Source organism: Caloenas nicobarica, chromosome 1 (assembly GCF_036013445.1).
Source record: "Caloenas nicobarica isolate bCalNic1 chromosome 1, bCalNic1.hap1, whole genome shotgun sequence".
NCBI classification, from domain to species: domain Eukaryota; kingdom Metazoa; phylum Chordata; class Aves; order Columbiformes; family Columbidae; genus Caloenas; species Caloenas nicobarica.
This window is the reverse complement of record NC_088245.1, coordinates 203,148,426-203,168,548: the sequence shown is the minus strand read 5'-3', so window position 1 is coordinate 203,168,548 and position 20,123 is coordinate 203,148,426. Positions and strand designations below refer to the sequence as shown.

The window sequence follows — 20,123 nt, the reverse complement described above, 5'->3', positions numbered from 1 at the left end:
CAGGCTCCTGTACCATGCCGCTCACCTGGGAAATTGTTTTAAGTTTGGGGCGCAGTCTGACTGCACCTGCATCAGTGTTCCTGTTCTGAAATTTTGGGCACAAGGCGCATGTAATTACTGCTCTGTTCGAACTGTAAAACAAGCCATCTTGAACACACGCACGCGCACACACGCACGCACCCCAGATTTTTAATTAAGAATATAATCCCCAGAGCAATCTAAAGAAACTGTGTCTTCGTCTTATTTAATAAACAACAGGGAAAAAAAAGAAAAGAACCCCACGTCATCACTCATTACCTAGAAAAACACTAAAATTCACATAAACTATTCAGGGAAGTGGAGCCAACGCAGAGGTTATTATCAAGTTCTTTCAATACCATTTCACATATTTCTCATATTATTCCTTGGCTGGTAGATCATATACATTCTTACATGCTTTTGTCTCACCTCTAAATTCAGAATAGAAATTCATATTTCTTATTTCTGAAAGCAGAATAAGAAAGTCAGCTTTATGAAGTCTATTTTGTGTGTGCTGGGTATGTCTCTTGGAGTGGTATTGTATTTACATGTGTTTATCTAACACACCCACTCTGTTTATCCAGACGGACTTAAAGAAGGATAAAACTACAAGGCTTTATTTATCCAAATAAAAGTAAACGAGAAAAGTTAAGCATGGGAATTGCCTGTATTTGCCTGCCAAACTGCTAGAAATAGCTGCTTTTTGGAAACAGGAGAAGCCTTAACTGTCGAAAAAACCTGACAGTAACAGCTATCCACTATTACCAAAGTTCACCATCCCATTTAATCCACAAATGACTTTATTTCCAAAAACTGAAGGACATAGGCAAAATAATCAACTCTTTTTGTACGTCACTGCAAAAACTGGACATATAGACCAAAAAGAGCCTTCTTTCCCTGAAATACATCACATTAGTAAGGCTGCTCCTGTGCATACAGTCTGTATGAACTTCATCATTATCACGGTGTCCACTTAGAGAACTTAAACTAGGGCCGATTATCGAAACATTACAGGAACTAAAGTAATTTCCAAGTATGATCATTAATCACCTGCTCCGAGTCTAATCACATACTGAGCTCCCTTCATGGTTCCAAGAAGACAGGTACTTTATCTTAATTAGAGCTACTGCTTCAAAAATTAAGTGTGAAGACAATTAAAAATTTCCTATCAGAATGAACACGATATTCTCTCATGCTATAACTCCACTCAAATTCTCTATTGTGGAAAAGGAACTATGAAAGACTGGTCAGATTTCTAACGTCTCCCATTATTAGATATTTGCACAAAATTTTTCTGCTAGAAATATTCTTACTGAGTATTTCTATACATATAAAGTCTCAGGGGGTAAGAGTTCTCTTCGTGCTTCATGCTGTACAAGTACCAGCATTTACAGCCTGTCCTGGAAAATTTGATCTAAATTCTTACATTTACAGCTCTTCTAAGCAATCTTTTCCTTTCCTGTGGTGAAGACAAAGGTAAACATGATGCAATGATACTTCACGTTCTCTGTCTTGCAGAAAGTCTTCAGCTAAAACAACAGCCACAAAAACATTATCACTTCCTCCAATCTCAGTGAGGGGAATATCAAAGTTTAAGAGAAATTATACACACACACACAAACGTTCTGTCAGCCCCTGCCAAGCCAGATCAAATATCGGTTTCCAGCTGAAGCAAAAATCAGTGATGTCAATTCTAAGCATTTTCTCAGTCCAACTGGTGACATCACAGACAAGATGAGTAAACCTATGGACGCACTTTCTTCCAAGAAACTCTTTAACAGGACACTTTTGTATCCCTGCTACAGACTGAAAAACCTAAGATCTGGAAAAAAATGCCTGCAGGAAGAAAAAAGAAGTAGATAGCTCACACTTCTTAGGTGAATGAAGAGGAGGTGAGAAACGTGATCTGGGATGTAGTAGATATTAAAAAATGAGGAAAGTTAATCACTGGAATAATTAGCCAATTTTCATTTTCAATCAAGACATATGTATTCTTGAAATATTACCAGTAATCAGCATGTCAAAATTTCCTAAACTTATTTTTTTAATTCCATAGCAAACAGTTTAAATGTGGCAAAATAAGAAGTCAACCCTTCATTCTGATAGCAAAATTTTTAAATAAGAGAGTTGCCAGAAAATTCAGAAGGAAGCAGAAATTAAGACCAGTCAGGAAGGCTCTGAAAGGGCATACTCCATTATGTAGTACAAAAACCCGTTTATTTCAGAACAGTTTTCCTTTGTAAGAATAATGTTACACCAAACATAAATGTTATTTTATTATTTTAGAGAAGCCAACAAAAGTGGATAGAGAATTTGTTAACAGAAAGATGTGGCCCATCAAGGGGCATTACTTTTCCTAAAAGGGATTTATTGGAGATGGATTCCTGAGTGCTTTTAAGTTGATGGGTGTGTTCTCACTAATACTCCCAGCAAAACAGTGATGAAGGAAAAAGAAGAGAAAACAGAGTTCCTTCAGCTTTGGTAACCAGGGAGATAAGTATAAGATACATCAGATCTCAGAATATTTACATATCTAACTCACACTTAAGGTATGGAAATAATATCTTCAACTTAAGTTTACTTGAGAGTAAGTCTCAATCTGTTTACTGGGGTTTTTCATCTTGGTTTGTAAATCTTGTATCTGTATGTGGCACAACAGAGAACTGATGATATTAGAGCTAATAAATATAAGAACATATAAACCATTGTTGAATTTCAACCCCTTAAAATATAAAAGCAGCTCATTTCTTACATTGAATGCTGGAAAAAGGGTACTGAATGACAAATCTAAGGTACACTCCTATGGAAAAAAGTCAGTAGATGTTCACCATCGAGCGATACACCCGGCAGCAGTTAACTAGCCAATCAGCATATCTGTTACCAGTAGCATGGCATAACGAATATGGGGAGTTTTTATGGACAAATCCAGGAGAAATTAGGTTTCATGAGTTTTGCTTCTGAGAGAGCAATGTGTTAAAAGAATCTACAGTGTTTACAGTATCTTCTAAGTTGCTCAGCCACAAAACACTAATAAAAGGGTATGTGCATACAGCAGGATGTAAGAACAGTTCCAAGCTGATTTGAAACCTGCACCCTGCATCTTCTCTTAGGCTACATCTGATTAATTTTATATGCAGCACAAAGTACTGGGACAGAATCATACGATAGTTTGGGTTGGAAGGGACCTTTAAAGATCATCATGACCAGGGACATCTTCCACTAGATCAGTGCTCAAAGCCCCATCCAGCCTGATCTTTAACACTTCCAGGGATGGGGCATCCCCAGCTTCTCTGGGCAGCCTGTTCCAGTGTCTCACCACCACCACAGTAAAAAAATTCTTCTTTCTTATGGCCACCTAAATCTACCCTCTTTCAGTTTAAAACTATTGCCCCTTGTCCCATCACTACAAGCCTTGATAAACATGTCCCTCTCCAGCTTTCTTGTAGCCCCCCTTTAGGTAGTGAAAGGCCGCAACAAGGTCTCCCCGGAGCCTTCTCTTCTCCAGGCTGAACAATCCCGACTTTCTCAGCCTGTCCTCACAGCAGAGCTGTTCCAGCCTCTGATTATCTTGGTGGCCTCCTCTGGACTCCAACAGGTCCATGTCTGTCCTGTACTGAGGGCTCCAGAGCTGGATGCAGGACTCCAGGTGGGGTCTGACCAGAGCGGAGCAGAGGGACAGAATCACCTCCCTCGACCTGCTGGCCCCACTCCCTTTGATGCAGTCCAGGATATGGTTGGCTTCCTGGGCTGTGAGCACACATTGCCAGCTCACATCCAGTTTTTCAGAATGGACAATACAGTACTTAACCCTTCCTAACTCCTCAAAAACCTACTTCCCTGACCCCAAAGAACTCTGATTTGGGTGTCATGCAGTTCAGGTAAGCCATGCATCATGTTTCTGAGCAACTCCTACTTTCTGTTAAGTTATGCTGGAAGAATTCTTGCTTATTTTGCATAGCCACATTAATCCATTCTCTTAGGTTTTTAGCTGCTGCAACTTGTTGCCATTATGTTTGCACAATGTAATTTGATGTTTAAAATCTCAGTAAATTGCCCCGGCTGCTTATCAGAGACAGCACTGTGGGCCCAAGTATTCATTTAGATGGCTACACCAGACTCAACCTGCATGACGCTATAACGTGACTCATCCCGTACTCTCTGAAGAGAGGAATGACTTCTGTGCTGCAAATGTACTCAGGACTGCAGAATATTTCCTCTGTTGCTTTGCAACAGTCTATACTGTTTCCTCAGAAAGGAACTAGATCTTTGCATTGGGGTCCTGTTTATTGTAACTATCATTCTAAATGGATGAACTCACTAGCATATAACAAGGAAAGTAAGATTCAAGTCATATGATCTTGTATAAGACAGACTTACCTTTCCAAATATACCTACTTCCAAGGGTCTCAGCATCTCCTACCTTCACTACAATGCAGCTCAATATAAATAGGTCAAAGTTTCATTTCACAAGTAAACAGATACTGAGATGTTATTTTTAAGAACAGAAGGAAACTTCCTCTGCAGTAAGACTGGAAGGACTGATTTGGTAAAACTTTGGGTTATTATTGACGCAGATGAGGAAATAGATACAGCACGTTCTCAAACCGTTTAAAGGAATATGGATTTGAGTATAACACAGCCTTAAAAAGAATCTTGAAGACCAGGCAGAGATAAAGTGCACGCAGATAAAGCAGGCCATTCAAATTTTTACAAGATGTCTTTCAAAGATCTATATGACCACTTAATCCATTTTCTCTTCTTGGAAACTGTCTGCATCATTCATGCAGTCTTCAAGATCATTATATCTCTGCAAATAAAATAAAACCTGTATTATTTTATCAATATTTAGTAACTGAATTACATAAGGACTGCTTTTTCCTTTTTTTCAATACAATACAAGCATGCCAATAACAGTCCAGAAGCAATGATATCTGAAAGCTTGCTAAATGCAACTGTACTACAAGTCATCTTACAACAGTTCATAAAGTGTTTCTGAATAATTCAAAGTACTTCAATGTAAACAGAGGAGTAAAATATTCTCGCTGTGCCTCATGTACGTGTTCCAAATCTAAGTTACAGCTTGAGTTTGTTGTGTTACTGCTTTCAAATGAAATGGGAGCCTGCCCACCACAGCCCAGAGATCATGCAGCTGTCAAAAGGCTTAATGTCACAAGTTGACACAAACTCTGTGTGAACGCAGCAGCATACCACTGTTTGAGAGACTGGGTCAGCGGAAGATGAATGGTTAAGCTGAGTTATATTACTGAAGCCCAGTAATTCAGAACTATCATTTAAATCAGGCATTTTATCTCAGCTTACTTTTGTCTACTTGGAAAAGGATACATCAAATAACTCAGTCATACCTTCTGAATCCACCCACTGTCTTCCAGCTGGCTGAAGAGCCGTTCAACTGTGTCTTTGACTGGTTCATCCACAAAGCCATCTGACTCTGTAATGGAGCTGCAATCCACATACAACTTGTATTTGAAGTGCTTCAAATTATGATAAACTCTTGTACGATCTGCACACACGACACCAACCTTCAAAACCTAGGCCAAAGTGAACACATCATTCTCTCTGATAGAATTGTGATTATCTTGACAACACAAAGAATGGCTAAGTCAGTCTAGTAGGATTTTATCAGTCAGTCTAGGAAGATTTTTTGAATAATGAAATAAACAGAATGACAATACATGCACAAAATCAGCGCAAAACCATGTCGTTTTCACAGCCACAGCAGAACCATTTTTGAGCAAGCAGGCAGTCAGCAAGTCTATGCAGTGGCAGCTTATCAGTACTGTTTTCTCTTGCAAAGACAACCATGTTTATAATAGGTAGTATCTTTCCTGTCTCCTGGTGCAACTTTGTTACAAAGTCACTAACCCTTTAGACAACCATCATATTGTGAAAGCAGGGGAAAAGAAACTATCTGATTACTTTTACTTAATTTGGAGTACTTCCTAGGGACATGAAATACCAGTTCTAGCATTTTGTAGACTAAATAATAGTCAATATTTCCTCAAGAAATACAAACAGACATATGCCTAGGAACATATATTTAATAAATATATAGATTGGATTTCATAAAAATGAAATCTGAAAACCAAGGTTTTATACAATGCAAATCTGAATCTCCAGGTGTCTGGGAGGTGTAGTCACAATGCTGTAGAAAACAAAGCCCCTGCATCTCCCAGCTATTACCAGGTTTACTTCCACAATTTCTGTTCAGAAAAGACAGAGCTGTCTTATTTAATGGTTTTCTTTACAGCAGTATTTACAGAGAAACAAATGGTAAATACACATGGATTAGAGTAGATTAATTATCTTCTATCAGCACTAACATTAAATACAGGCAAGTATTCGCACATATCTGGAACTCAGATTTTAAACGAAGATGCTACGTGGTAAAGGTGTTTACCTGAAAATACTGAGTAATACACTGGTTACAAGAATTTTTGGCAATCCTAAATCTTCACTAAGAGTATGTGAAACTGCAGGCATGGGGAGGGAGAAAGAGACAAAGTTCATCTTCATTTAAGGACATCCTGCATTTCACCAGAGTAAGTTTTGTTCTATTTGTACAAGAGAAGTAATTCAAGTACATACAATGGCAAATCAGAAGAAGAATCTATCCCCTGTAAATGACCACAGGTGCACAGACTACTACTCCACCACACGGTGACAAAGCCTATCAGGTAAATCTACATCCAGCTGGTTTTCAGAGGTCAGGTTTTCTACACTGAAAAGCAACGTAATTAATACATGTGTAAAGAAACTCAGCTCCTGATAGATACAGAAGAAACTGATTTAGTTTTAGTAGAAACAAACAAAAAATCCCAAGAAACAACCATCAGTTTATCCTTCAAGAGCAGCATTGTTTTGAGTGAGTAACCTTTGTAAGGTCAAAGTTCTTTGCATCAGTAATGCAAGTTGCAATTGTGTTCCTATTCCAGATTCCATGCACATATATAAAAAAGTTGATGATGTTATATATTGCAAAACAAACTCTTCTGAGCCAGAACAGTGATACCCTTTAGTGCTGCCGTTGGCAATCATCTGAATACTCTTTTAGAAAGTTAAGTTTGAGTCAATTCTTACAACCCACTTTTTCAGGAAGCTTTTCAGAATGCATGACCAAATGTTTGCACCTGTGAGCAGTTCCCCAAAACACGACCTACTTGCAAAACCTAGCACTAGCAGTATCTACTGACGATTATATAAACTAGATTTATATTTATATGTATTATTTATATATTTTCTTAAATATATGAATATACTTAATTTCTGAAATGTATTAACCAGCAGCTCAACTGATATAAGCAGGTGTAATATCACTGAAGTCAGAGACACATTCACTTCAAAGAACTTTTCATCTGACCTACAGTATATGGTTATTAACTTCAATTTTAACCATCTTGAGATGAAAAAAATCCTATTGCTATATTGCAATTCTCTACTGATCATGTACATGTACCTATCTGCAGCTCCATCTTCTGCTCTTCCCAAAACTGAAAAGCTAAGTCTTGTGTTTGGTGCTATAGGTGCTTCTGAAGTGCAAGGCCTACCAACCAATGCATAACTTTGATTCATTCAATTTTCCAGAGTACCATTTCAAATACTGAAACAACTGAGCTGCACTGTTTCATAAAAGCATTTTATAACTTCTCAAGTATCCCAAGCAATGAGGTGCAGCACCTGGACTACTACGTGATGTGAAGTAGGAGATACCATTCCACATCAAACTGACAGCCCAATTCTCCCCCTGCGACAACAGCTAGCAGGAGATATTTAGGAAGTTGGCATAAGATGCAGGACCAACACCAGAATGATCATAACATTGCCATTCAGCTTCTTGCAGTCAACTGTTATGACAGTCTGTATCATCCCAACTGTTTTGTTCCACAGTGTGGAAGAAGCCTCCCCAAGAACCTGTCTAATCCCTTTTGGGACCCAGTAACACTTTTCCAAAGTATCTTGTGGCAATGAGTTTCATAGTCCAGTTATATGCGAGGTATAAAGTATTTCTACGTTGGAGAAATGCCAGAGGCAATAGCTAAATATCATATAGTGTAATTATGTATTGTGTTTTTAAAGCAAGAAACATTGTCTAAAAATACAATGCTATTTCAGAATGCAGCTTTGGAAAGAATCTCAGTACTGTACTCATTCTAATTTTTTCCTGTCGTGGTTCTCAGTGACTCTGTCCTAACACTTAACTTATCTACTCAAGCTGGCCGTATCAGCCAAAGCTGTGTTAAATCACTTTGTACGGAATGCAGGAGTGCAGCCTGACAATAGCACAACATGTAGTGACTGAATCCATGTCCTCTGAGAATGATTATAAATGGAAGCAGAACACCAGGACTGAGAGAAGAAAACAGTTTATAATCCAGGTGACACAGAAGCAAAGAAGTATGGGGGACACCTACACCTTTAAACCATTCGGTCCTCCCTGGCTGTGGAGGAATGAGAATTGGCAACTACACACAGAACAATCACTGCAAGCCTAAGCAAAACTGCAACAGCTGTTTTTCTTCTCTTTCTACTGGCAAAGTAGAATGCTTCAGAGATGAGAGAAAAGGAAAGTTTTATGCAGAAGAAGAGTGTGGGAGGTCTGTTTTTGTTCTCTCCATATCCACTTTTCTCAGATATTTTCAAATAAAACTTTAGAAAACAGTCCAGCTACGTGTTTCCATTCAATCTGACTTGCCAGTGCTAAACTGTCTTCTCTTTCAGTCAATTAAGTTCTTGAAGTGCCAGTTTTACGTAGCTCTGTGTGCCTTTTCTTTTTCCTCCTTTTTTTTTTCAATTGGCAAGACAAGCTGATCAGCACAATGGCAGCAGAACTTCAAAGACTACTTCAGAACAGTTCCTTTAGCAGTCTAAGTTATAGGTCACCATAAGAACATGAATGTTGTATTACAAAGGCACTATCAAAAATTACTGGGAAGTGCTCAATAACTCTCTCTCCTAGGTCTGTTCTACAGCCCCTGAACTATATTGAGCACGCACAAGCAGGCTGGAGTACACAGGGTAAAAAAAAGCTCTCATTTTCTACTGAAAAGGACAAAAATGATGTAGCAAGTTAGTTCAATATTCAGTAAGATATTTCAAGTTTTTTCCAAAGTGGAAAATAGCCATTCCTTTATGTAGGACAATGTTTGGACAGCACTGAGGGAATTACTACTGTTATTTCTACAGCTAAGGTAGAAGTCAAGTAAAGATTAAATTCTTGTGCTAGTTCACTTATTGTTTCTGGTTAGGTAAGGCACACACTTCCCATGAAAAACTGAAGTTTTAACTTGGTGATCTACATTTAGAGACTCATATGGAAGAAGGAATAATGACTGTGCGATGTACTGCAGTAGCCGTGCTAGTATGATTGCCAAGGACTTTTTGTTTTCCTTCAATAAACAAGGAGAAAAGCCTTGCTGGAAAAGCATAGCTGCCTTGATTATCATACACACACAGAGTTATCAAAACAGAGTATTAACAACTGCTGCTCAGAAGGGTCTGTAATCTATTTAAGAAAAACTGTGGCACAGATTTTCTGAGACCCTGCATTACATGCAGAGCCCAATACGATGACGTAATGATAATCACACTGATGCCCCTCAAATCTCTGAGTTAGAATATTTGCAAAGATCCAAATGATGTAGGCTTTAGTTTCATTAAGGTGTACTTCCAGTTCAGTGAGGGCTTTGCTTTATTTAAGAAATCTTGTTATACCCCATTTCAAATTATATTGTAAATATAACTTGTCCTGACACTTCTTTCTTTTCAGAAAACACTGAGGAACTTCAGCTGTATTCAAAAATTCTTTCATACTCACAAAGAAAAGGAATATACTTTCTAAACTTCATGAAAGGGAAGAAAGGCAGAACTTGGATATCAGCTTGGTACACAACTGTGGCAATCTTTTATTCTTGACAAATCGTGTGCTTTGAGTTTATCGTAAGAGGTCATGAATTACGTTACCTAAGAAGGTCATATGCATATCTAATCATAACATCGCTGGTAGCTGTAAATTTGAAGAGAAGATCCTTAAATATTAGGAACACTCAGGTTCTTAAAAGTTAAAGTCTTCAAAAGTCTCAACTGTGAAATATAACAAAATTGACTGCTCAGGTCATCTAAAATGACTGCCCAGTGCAACGTTATGTAACAAAATGAAAGGTGTATTTCATTCCGAAAATCTAATTTAATGCAAAATACCCTAGTAGAGATGAGTGAGAAAAAGATGCAAGACTACCTAAATGGAAATGTTTTCTAGTTTGGACAAGTAGTTCTGATAATGCAGTAATGAAAAAAGACTCTAACAAAAAGTACTGAAGTAGTTAGGAATAAGTCTTCTCAAAAGGAGACCAGCAATTTCAAGTGTCAATGCAACTGAGATGCCAAGATACTTTGTGCTAGGTGAATAGCTACATGGGAAATAGCAGATGTGAAAAAATCTAAAGAATGAAGCAGCAAATTCTGACTAGACTGCACTTGGACTATTAGAATGACAGTGGCACTATTTCACTCAGTGTTCTGACCTACAGCAAACAAGAACAGTTGAAGTGCACATGGATGCCCCAAATGCTGGAGGCATAGTAGGCATAGAATTAGCAAATCCAGTGACCCGGTATAGAACAAACCTGATTTGCAACAACATAGAACACACAGTCATTCAATGGAGATGATTATCCATTATACAGAAAGTTACTTTTATAATGTTTCCAAAAGCTAATCAATGCAAGACTCCTGCTGGGAAAGTCTTAAGTGCATTATATTAGGGACATGGTTTAGTGCTAGAGTTACGTTATGGTTGGACTCAATGATCCTGAGGGTCTCTTAAAACTGAAATGATTCTATGATTCTATGATAAGCACACATAATGGTAAAGGGCTTTCAAGTGATCTAATTTCAGTGAAAAGGCATTCTGGTATTTAGAACATATGTAAATCTGAGGCAAATGTCAGTCTTCATTTAAAGCCTCAGACTCATGGCATATGGAGTTAGGATCTACTCAAGATTTTTAAAAAAAAGTCATAATGGTTCTCAGGTACCTGGTGAAAACTAGGAATGCAAGGCATGTTCAGAGCATTGCTCAGTCATGTAATTTCTTTACCACTGTTTTTTCTTTCTTTAAGATATACATCTGCTTTAGGATTTTCAGTTCTCTATTACATGTTCTCTGACAAAACAGAAGACTATTTTAGAAATAACTGATTGAGTGCTTGTGTTAGAGCTCTGGTTAGTATGCGAATCTTCTAGTGTGCTGTCAGCCTCTTAGACACACAGTTTCAGACCGTGTCCCCATGCACCACAAAAGACAATCATGCTGAATAGGACACTATGTACCTAGAGTTTCCTTCTTGTCTGGGATGAGACTCAGACTGTAGAGCTTTGAAGCAGAGGAAAAACTGAGGCAAATGTCAATTTTGACTTGAAGGCAAGAGTTATCAATAAACCCTATCGTACATCTTAGAGCCCTTTATCTTTTTTATCATGAGGTCCATCTCATGGTTAGGTTACACTTACTAGCGCTTACTGCAATGCAAGTACATGTGTTGCATTAGGTACTAATATTAAAGTGGCAAAAGTGGGGAGGAAACAGCACACTGATCATTGTGATGCAGGCAAAAACAAAGGTCACAGAAAATCATCAGATTTATTTCCTTCATAAAAGTTAGGTTTATTTGAGGATCCTTTTCATTTCCTCTTTTCCAAGATATAAGAAAGGATGGCAGGGAGGCAGAGGGGAATTTCTCAATTCATCCTTTGAAGTTTCATAGGAACCTCCTTCATAATTCCTACCTAAATCCAAGACCACACTCCTCCAAACTGCAAAATAGTCCTCATGTTTTAAAAATTAATAGGGGTTAAACATGGAAGTACAGTAGCTTAACTCTTGCCTCTAGCATTACAGACATTAGATGTGTCAATAAGATTTCTTTTCTTTGTATGATTTGCTGTAACACTAGATGAAGCTTAAAAACAATTATATAGGGTGCTTGTTCGAAGTTACCTGCTTGTCATCTGACATGAAGTCATCTGCTTCCAAAGTGCTACTATTATAAAGCTTTCCAGAGAGCAGCACATCAAACTTACAATACCGATTAAGTCCACAGGCATGACAAGACATATTTTTGGGATTTTTCATGATTATGCGAACATCTGGGTAACAATCCACACGCTCCTGAAAAACAGATTTCAAATAATATTAAAAAAATCTCCCTAAACTGAAAGATGCCTCAAAGAGGCTGCTGAGTACTCTGTACTCCCACAAAATTAGTGCAAGAGAAACCACAGAGATTCAAATCTGAAGTCTTTCACTGTTCAGCTGCAAACATAAACCTTCTAAATAATTTTCCAACACCTTACTCAGTTCTAGTTCATTAATTCTTTCTTTCAGCTTCAGACCTAAAGAATGGCTCGTGCATCCTGGCACTTATCTTTCTCTCATCTCTTTTTTTTTTTTTTTGAGGGGGGTGGGGATTAAACTATACTAGTTGGTCTGCTTCAAATAAATACACTGTATCTCTCCACTGGCCATACTCCGTTATTATAACATTTATTAGATCAGCACACCTAGCACACTAATACTGTTCTAGCAATTCATAGACAATGACTACGTTACCATATATTGACTTCATTTGTTTGAAGTAGTACAAGGTTCATTATGAACATACCGGTTTATCTTTTTGTGGGAGGAGAAAGAAATTTTGTTATAACATTTGGCAAGTCACAAAAATTCCTCAAAAAGTTATCTGCTGAAGTTAGCAGGAGAAGCACTCAGGTAACTGAGAACAGATTCTGTTCTGTAACCTGAATGTTTTTCTGGTTACAAACACACAAAATAAGTCTGATATTTTAAAGTATCAAAACAAGTTATGTAAGGTAAAGAACAATGAGTTTCTATTTAAAAAGTACATAGAATTATAGCAATGATTGTACCTTTACTGAGAATTACAGTATAAAAAAATGTCATTAATATGATTTGAAGCCCACTTCACTATTTAAAGTAGAAGCTACCTACCTTGTATCGATCTTTCCAGCGACTTGTAGAGATTAAGTTCTCAAGACGCGGCTGAATGAAGCGGTCATCCAAATAATGAAGTGAGAGCAACATATCTTGTGCGTACTGCTTTTGTCTTGTCCCATCTGTTCAGTGAGAGTCATTACTAATTTGCTGACCACCCTATGTTGTACAAGTTTCTTCAAATACATTTTTCAAGGACATTATGCTATTGCATACTAAGAACTAGGAATGATTTTAATAAATTATTACTGAACACATTTGCTACTGTTATCCATAAAAGTGATCTATGCACCTTTGATAAATTGATATATTTATTTTAGAAGTCTGTATCACAAGAGGTACATGAATAAACTCTACAAGGGTAAAGGGAAAAGCTGTCATCCCAAATGGAGACCCATTCACTCGAACTCAATTAAAGAATGGAAAAGGAGAAAAAAGTGCATTGCTTTTTGTCCAGTTTGCGTGAGCTGTTCATAATATATGAGGAGGTTGCAATACATGAAAACAAACTGCTCTGAGCAGCTTCAGAGCAGAAATTTTGACTAGTCTTTTTGTCACTTATAAAGAACACATAGAAACTTACATTCAAATTTCAGCACCATTCAGATGCCTTCATTTAGGCGGCATAAGTACATCCAAACACTTACCCAAGCAAAAGAAATAAACAAGTATCAGGATAGGTAAAACTACCAAGGGCCATCAAACTGGTGAAGGGTTCAGAGCAGAAGCCGTATGAGGAACAGCTAAAGTCACTTGGTTTGTTCAGCCTGGAGGAGACTGAGAGGAGAGAGACCTCATGGTGGCTACAGCTTCCTCACAAGGGGAGGAGGAGGGGCAGGCACTGAGCTCTTCTCTCTGGCAACCAAGAACCTGAGGGAATGGCAGGAAGATGTGCCAGGGGAGGTTTAGGTTGCACATGAGGAAAGGGTTCTTCACCCAGAGGGTGCTGGACACTGGAACAGGCTCCCCAGGAAGGTGTCGCGGCCCCAAGCCTGACAGTGTTCAAGAAGAGACTGGACAATGTCCTCAGACACATGGTGTGAACTGTGGGGTTGTCCTGTGCAGGGACAGGAGGTGGACTTGATGATCCTTGTGGGTCCCTTCCAACTCAGGACATTCTATGATTCTGTGATTCTAACACTATTCCACAATTGTCTTCCAAATTTTCATTAATTAATTCATTTTATTTAATTAATTTCATAGGTGCAGGTCAATTCATACTGTCTCAAGCTTCAGCAGGTACAGATATATAAATTAATTCAGCTACCTTCCCTAGTCTTTCAGCAATGCTGTTATCAAAGAAACAGAAGCAAGGACCACTGGTTATCTAGCTTTCTATGTGAAAACAGTTACTTGTCATTATCATTATAGCCATCATCATTAAAATTGTTTTTTCCATATACACTTTCCACACATTTTCAATAAAGTCAGCTATACTAAAAGCTCGAAGAGGCTGTGCTAGACCATAAAAAATCCCTCATAATAAAAAGCAAGTCTGAACTCTAAAGTAGCTGCTCTTGATGCAAACTAGTTAACAGATTCACTTCCATTAACTCAGAAAAATCCATTCTGTGTTATAAAAATATCTTTGTAACGCTAGACTATGTTCATACTATACAATGTTCTTCAGAAACATACAATACAACCTCCAACTCATACACATAGCAGAACTACTTTGAGCACCTTGGCAATAAGTTGTTGGTTTTGTAGAGCAGGTACAATTCGAAATAGAAGGAAGCTATTGCAACATAAATATGGCAAAGTTATTACTTCTCTTAAGCTTGTTTTCGCTTGGTAAACAAAACTAACACCTGGAAGAACTAGCAGTGGTAGATGAAAGACATTTTTAGCCCCAGGAATACACAGTCTTTATTCTGAAATCTGTGGTGTTCTTCAGTTTCTCCATTCCCTCTTAGTTTGTGATGACACCAAAACGTCCTCTCTTTGGCACTTTGCTGACTCCTGCCACAGCCTGAGACTGACCGTCCTCTCATTAATCCCATCTTTACAGCACTTCTGAAACTACGGGTGAGGTTGCCATTCAGCCCCACTAGGCCAATGCCAAAAAGCACTTCCTTAGCAAGAACAAGACAAGACGTACTGACTATGAAGCCGTAAGAGTCGGCCCGAAGAACACTATTTGCCTCAACATCGCTATCAGGAACTTGGAGAGACACCAAGAATGGCCTGAGAGAAAGAACTGCGTGGTACAGGGACTCTCCGACCTGGGACTACAGGTAACAATAGCTGCTGTCCAGAAGATGGATTTCACCTGCTGCCTCAGCCAAACTTGCCCCACCTCCTCCCTGTTACTAAGGCCAGCGGAGTATGCGCAGAGGCTCGCAGAGGGTCTTGAAGTCACTCAGCAGACATGTAAGAGACCCCTGAATGCAAGGCAGCACAGGCACAGACAAGTTTTGCCAAGCAAAGCGGGGACTTTTTGGGCCTGCGCAGTTAAGTCTGGATTGCAAAACAAAGGCAGAGATTGGCCTCAATCATGGAGAGAGGAGGGGTGAAGCACTGTTGCTAAGCATAAAAGATGGTTCCTAACTAAACATCGGGGAGATCTCCCCACCAAAGGATCATGGATCATGACAGAGGACTGGCAGGATGCTGTTCGGGATCTGGGACCATAGGGACACCTTTGGACTCGTGGTGGTAGCTATAATCCTCTTTCCTCACTTTTTTTTCTTTCCTTTTTCTCCACTTTCTCTATCGCATGCCGCTTTACGGGCGAAATAATAAAGTTACACTGTTTGATTGAATTATAACCCCCTGGCATTTTGGTCACCTTAATTTTGCGCTTCGAGATCAAGGTAAACGAATCATCACGAGTCCATCACTGAATGGACCGTGACAGAAGCACACAACATTTTGACAATCAGCTGACCTTGCAATGTTTTCATTGAGGTATCTACTTTGAAATTGATTTTGCTTTTATGCTGGAATTGTTACTACTGATCAGTAACAGAGAAACACTTCCCTACATCTCAGAATGCCTTCTAACATTTTTCCAAGATTACTCTGTCCTTTTCAGATAGATTTTTTTTTCCCCCCAAAGTTACAGAGCAGCGAAGAACGGATCTCAGGACTCACAGTCCTACAATCTAAAGAGACGACACATCTTTCTCTAGAATAAATGTATTTGTATAACTTTGAATGCATTGTTATATTATTTAATGTAATTTACTTACCATATAATGAGCTCAGAAAAGTGTCATCGATTGCATTTATGAGGAAAGCCTTTACTATTCTTTTGAAGTGAACATAATGATCACAGCGAGACACTGGGAAGAAAGCAATATAACCAGATTTTACCAAGAAAAAAGATAAAAGCAATGCTGAAAGTCCTGTGAGGAGTTTAAATTTAAATATGGATTTAAAAATAATTTCAAGGTACAACATCTACACCCTGAAGACCTTGCTTTTAAACAGTGTTTCTCATCCCAATGATCTTAATTAATTTTAGCATCCTAAAGTCACACATGTTCCATGTCTTTTCAGCAAGAAGAATCCACAGTAAGAGCTACAAACACTAAAACAAGATAATATTTCATTCTATGAAAAGCAGGAAATAACACAAACCAGAGAAGGCCAGGCTTATGAGTTTCTTTTTTTTTTTTTCCCTCTTTCTTTTTTCTAACTTTTTTTCAAATACACACAATTCAGCTCAGGTCTTCACTGGAGGAGAAACAGCAGAAATGCTTGTGACCATCTACACTAGCGCTGACCATCCAGTCAGTACATACCTGCTTCTGAACAACAAAATACATAAGAGAACTAGCACAAAGTTCTGTGTCAAATCTCTGCTCCATCCAGACACCAGTTTTCCTAAAAGGTCAACTTGAAAAGTTTTCTCACTCTGTGCAGTTCAGCTGAAATTGAAAACCCTACAGACCAGTGCTCCCAAGTCTCACCATCGTGGAATAAAAATACATGAAAAAAAAAGAAAAAAAAATAGGCTCCAAAAACCCCAAACTCATGACAACAATTTTGCATCACTCTCCAGAACAGAATTTGGCCGGAATTAACATAGCTGCTCTTAGCATATATCACAAGATGAAGGTTTATGCTTTTAGGTCTCCACAGGAATGACTGCATCATAGGCAGCTTACTTCACCCTAAATCAGATCAACTTGAAAAATCTGTGCCATAGGCTTTCCCTTCCTTCCCCCTAAATTATACCCTTCCTTTAATAAGATACAGAAAAACTATAGAAGTTTACCGTGGAAATCAGAGTATTTCCACAATAAATTGAAGCCTTTTCAGAATCTGCTTTCAAACTATCATATCCTATTACATAGCACTTGTATTTAGAATCCATTAATATTTGTGACAGCACTATAAGCAAGTTAGACATATAGAATTGTCATTAATTTTGATCTTACAGTGTGGGATGTAGTGTGCCAGCAACTCGCTATTTGATGTATTCAGTTCCTTCTGTTGTGGCTGGTTTTCACTTATTTCATGCTCTATGTTGTCATCATCATCCTCTTCTTCTACTATAAAATCTTTCATGCTGTCGCTGTCAGCTTCACTGCTTTCTGTTGGTGTGAAGGGCAAGTGACAGAGTGGTTCCTCTTCTATTTCTTCTTCACCATTCGAATCCTAATTAAATTTTTAAAAGTATTTCAAATACAAGAATTTTCACTATTTGCACTGTCAAAATACTACATATACTGGATAAGATTTTTGACCTTCTAATAACCCCGTTTGTTCAATCAACAAGAAATAACATGTTTTTAAAAAATACATCATTCTGTACTAGATGACAATTACTTTAAGCTTTAAATCAGCCATCTCCTCTACTGAGCCTATTTCTAGGAATTAACTAACATGAGATCTCTAAGCTAGTTCAACAGGTATTTTGCTTCTTGATAAAAATCATTTGATAATCCTCTAATGCATCTCTTCTTTATGGAAAAAAAAAAAAGAATGTTAAAGAAGTTTTTCCTTTCTGACTACGTAGAGAAGATAGATACCTGCGTTCTAAGCTGCTTAGTCACCAGAATGCCTGAAAAAGCAAATGAAAGGAAATTCTTAAATCCTCAGTGACTGAAATGAAACTCAAGATAAAGGTTTTCAACAGTCGATATTGTTATCTAGTTAACGTGACAACTGTTAAAACGTGACAGAATTACTGATTTGCCATTAATAAAAACCAAAATAAATCACATCCCACTGATTTATATCTATTAGTCTTCGGCTTCTCCTACACATTATTTTCTCCAATTCAATTTCAAAGACAAAATCCAGACCTCACAGTTTTCGCTACTGCAGGATCTCCGAGTTGCTCTTTGTCTTGCAAGTTCTTTCAACTTTGCAAACATTTTCTGCTTCCTATTAGCAGAAACATTTTCTGTAGGGCAGGTTTTATCAGGTTGCTGTTCTTGGGAATTCTCATCTTCATCCATTATACAGTGGCGTTTAGCAAAAACTTTTCTAACAAGTATATCACTGTCTTCACTTTCATCACTGTCATACAAGACAGAAGTGTTCAACCTTTTACGCTTCCCAGGCAGGATGTGCTCATCCTCACTATCTTCTGTTACTTCTCCATCATGGCTTTTCTTTTCCTGATCTGAGAGGCTGTTCTTCACAACAGTTTCATCTTTTTCATCTGCTTCATCTTCTGATGTGGTAGGCTTTTCCTCCTCGGAGGTATACGAGGATTCGTCATTGCTGTCAAGCAGTATGAGCTTCCTTTTAGTGCGTCTCCAATCAACTCGGGATTTGGGTGGCAGTTCTGTTGCTGCCGTTTTATTTCTTGTTTCATATCTTCTGACAACTGCTTTTATCTCCATTTGAAGGCTGTGACAACACACCAAAACGTAAACCTGTAAAACAAAGCACTTATTACGTTATGCCATTCCAAAAGAAAAAAAGGTACAAGGGCATGCATATTTTATCACATATGCTTATGACTTAATTATTAGGAAACACACAGAAATCAGCACCAAACTAAGCATGCACAATAACTTCTGAAGAGGATACACCTCCCTCCAGAACCGCAGAAAAGCATAACTGCCCACATCTAGCATGAATGAACCAGAAAAATCAGCAGTGCAGCTACAGATCCCACCATCCCCTCCAACGCTGGAAGCCTGCACGGAGGGACAGAGCCCCTGAGGAGCAGGGCACACCACCCGGCCAGGGCCAGCAGCAGGCCTGGCTGGGGAGCGGCCCTGGGCTGGGGAAGGACCGACCCGCACCCGCCCGTCCGCAGCGAGACCCGAGGCGGCCCAGGCGCCCCGCGGGCGGCCCTGCCCGGCTGTGGCGGCCCTGCCCGGCTCCGCAGAGCTCACCCCGCCCGCGGCCATGGCACACGCAGCCCGCTGCCCCCCCCGCCCCAACTCAACATCCCCCGGCAGCTCGCGCAGCAGCCGTTACTTTCGCCGTTAACGTTCCCGCCGCCCAGCGCTGGAGCCGCTGAGGAGAGACCACCGCCCCCCGGGCGCCCCGCGCTCCGCGATTGGCCCGTGCCCGCTGTCACTCAGCTGCCGCGGTGTTTACGGAAGTGCTGGAGGCCGCGGCGGGCGGGAAGGGGAGTTGTGTCACGTGGTGTGCCTGGGCTCTGTGGGTTGGCGCGCAGTGCTGGAGAGCCGGAGGTCAGGGGTTCGAGTCCTGCCCCGCGCAAAGGCGCAAAACGCCTCGGTGTCCTCCCTTTCGCCGCCTCATCCCGCAACTCCCAAGCAACGTTAGAGTGCGGTGGTTTAGTTGTGATCACATTTTTGCTCGCCCAGAATGCACTCTTGAGGAAAATCTGTGTGGGCTTTGGAGGTACAGCACCTCCCCAAGGGCACCGCCAGCCACTGAGGGGCTGCCTGTCCCGGGGCGTACCCTGACAAAGCAGCATCTTTGCAACTTCCAGCACTCTTCCTCTCTGCTGCCCTGGGAACAAACCTGCTAAGTTTATTGTGTTCTGCCCCTAAATGATGTGGGATATGAAAGCCGGTTGTGGCAGCTGTAACTGTGTGGATGTTTTGGGGGTGCCAGGCTGGGGCTTGGCCGGAGCAGAAATCCCAGTGGTGCCTGTGCTTGGGAAACCTCTTCCAGCCCACCTAGAATCATGGAATGT

The 20,123-nt window shown here is 39.6% G+C and overlaps 1 protein-coding gene across 1 annotated transcript; it reads right to left on the bottom strand.

Annotated features, from left to right (window-relative positions):
- Nucleotides 1-1,933: 1,933 nt before the first annotated feature.
- On the bottom strand, nt 1,934-19,490 carry CCDC82 (coiled-coil domain containing 82). Its single transcript, XM_065642306.1, has 8 exons — nt 19,436-19,490; nt 18,304-18,882; nt 17,434-17,653; nt 16,240-16,332; nt 13,043-13,167; nt 12,032-12,202; nt 5,382-5,567; nt 1,934-4,825 (listed from the first exon to the last, which is right to left on the bottom strand). The coding sequence occupies exons 2-8, from the start codon at nt 18,847-18,849 to the stop codon at nt 4,760-4,762; spliced, it is 1,407 nt and encodes a 468-aa protein (XP_065498378.1). The 5' UTR covers nt 18,850-18,882; nt 19,436-19,490; the 3' UTR covers nt 1,934-4,759.
- Nucleotides 19,491-20,123: the final 633 nt, after the last annotated feature.

What these genes read in the sequence shown, in the direction of transcription:
- CCDC82 (XM_065642306.1), bottom strand. Translation starts at nt 18,849, where the DNA reads ATGGAGATAAAAGCAGTTGTCAGAAGATATGAAACAAGAAATAAAACG. An exon ending in GCAGTAGCGAAAACTGTGAG is followed by an intron (nt 17,654 to 18,303) that starts GTCTGGATTTTG and finishes AAATTTAATTAG; the next exon opens with GATTCGAATGGTGAAGAAGA. An exon ending in GCTGGAAAGATCGATACAAG is followed by an intron (nt 12,203 to 13,042) that starts GTAGGTAGCTTC and finishes TCTGTTTTTCAG; the next exon opens with GAGCGTGTGGATTGTTACCC.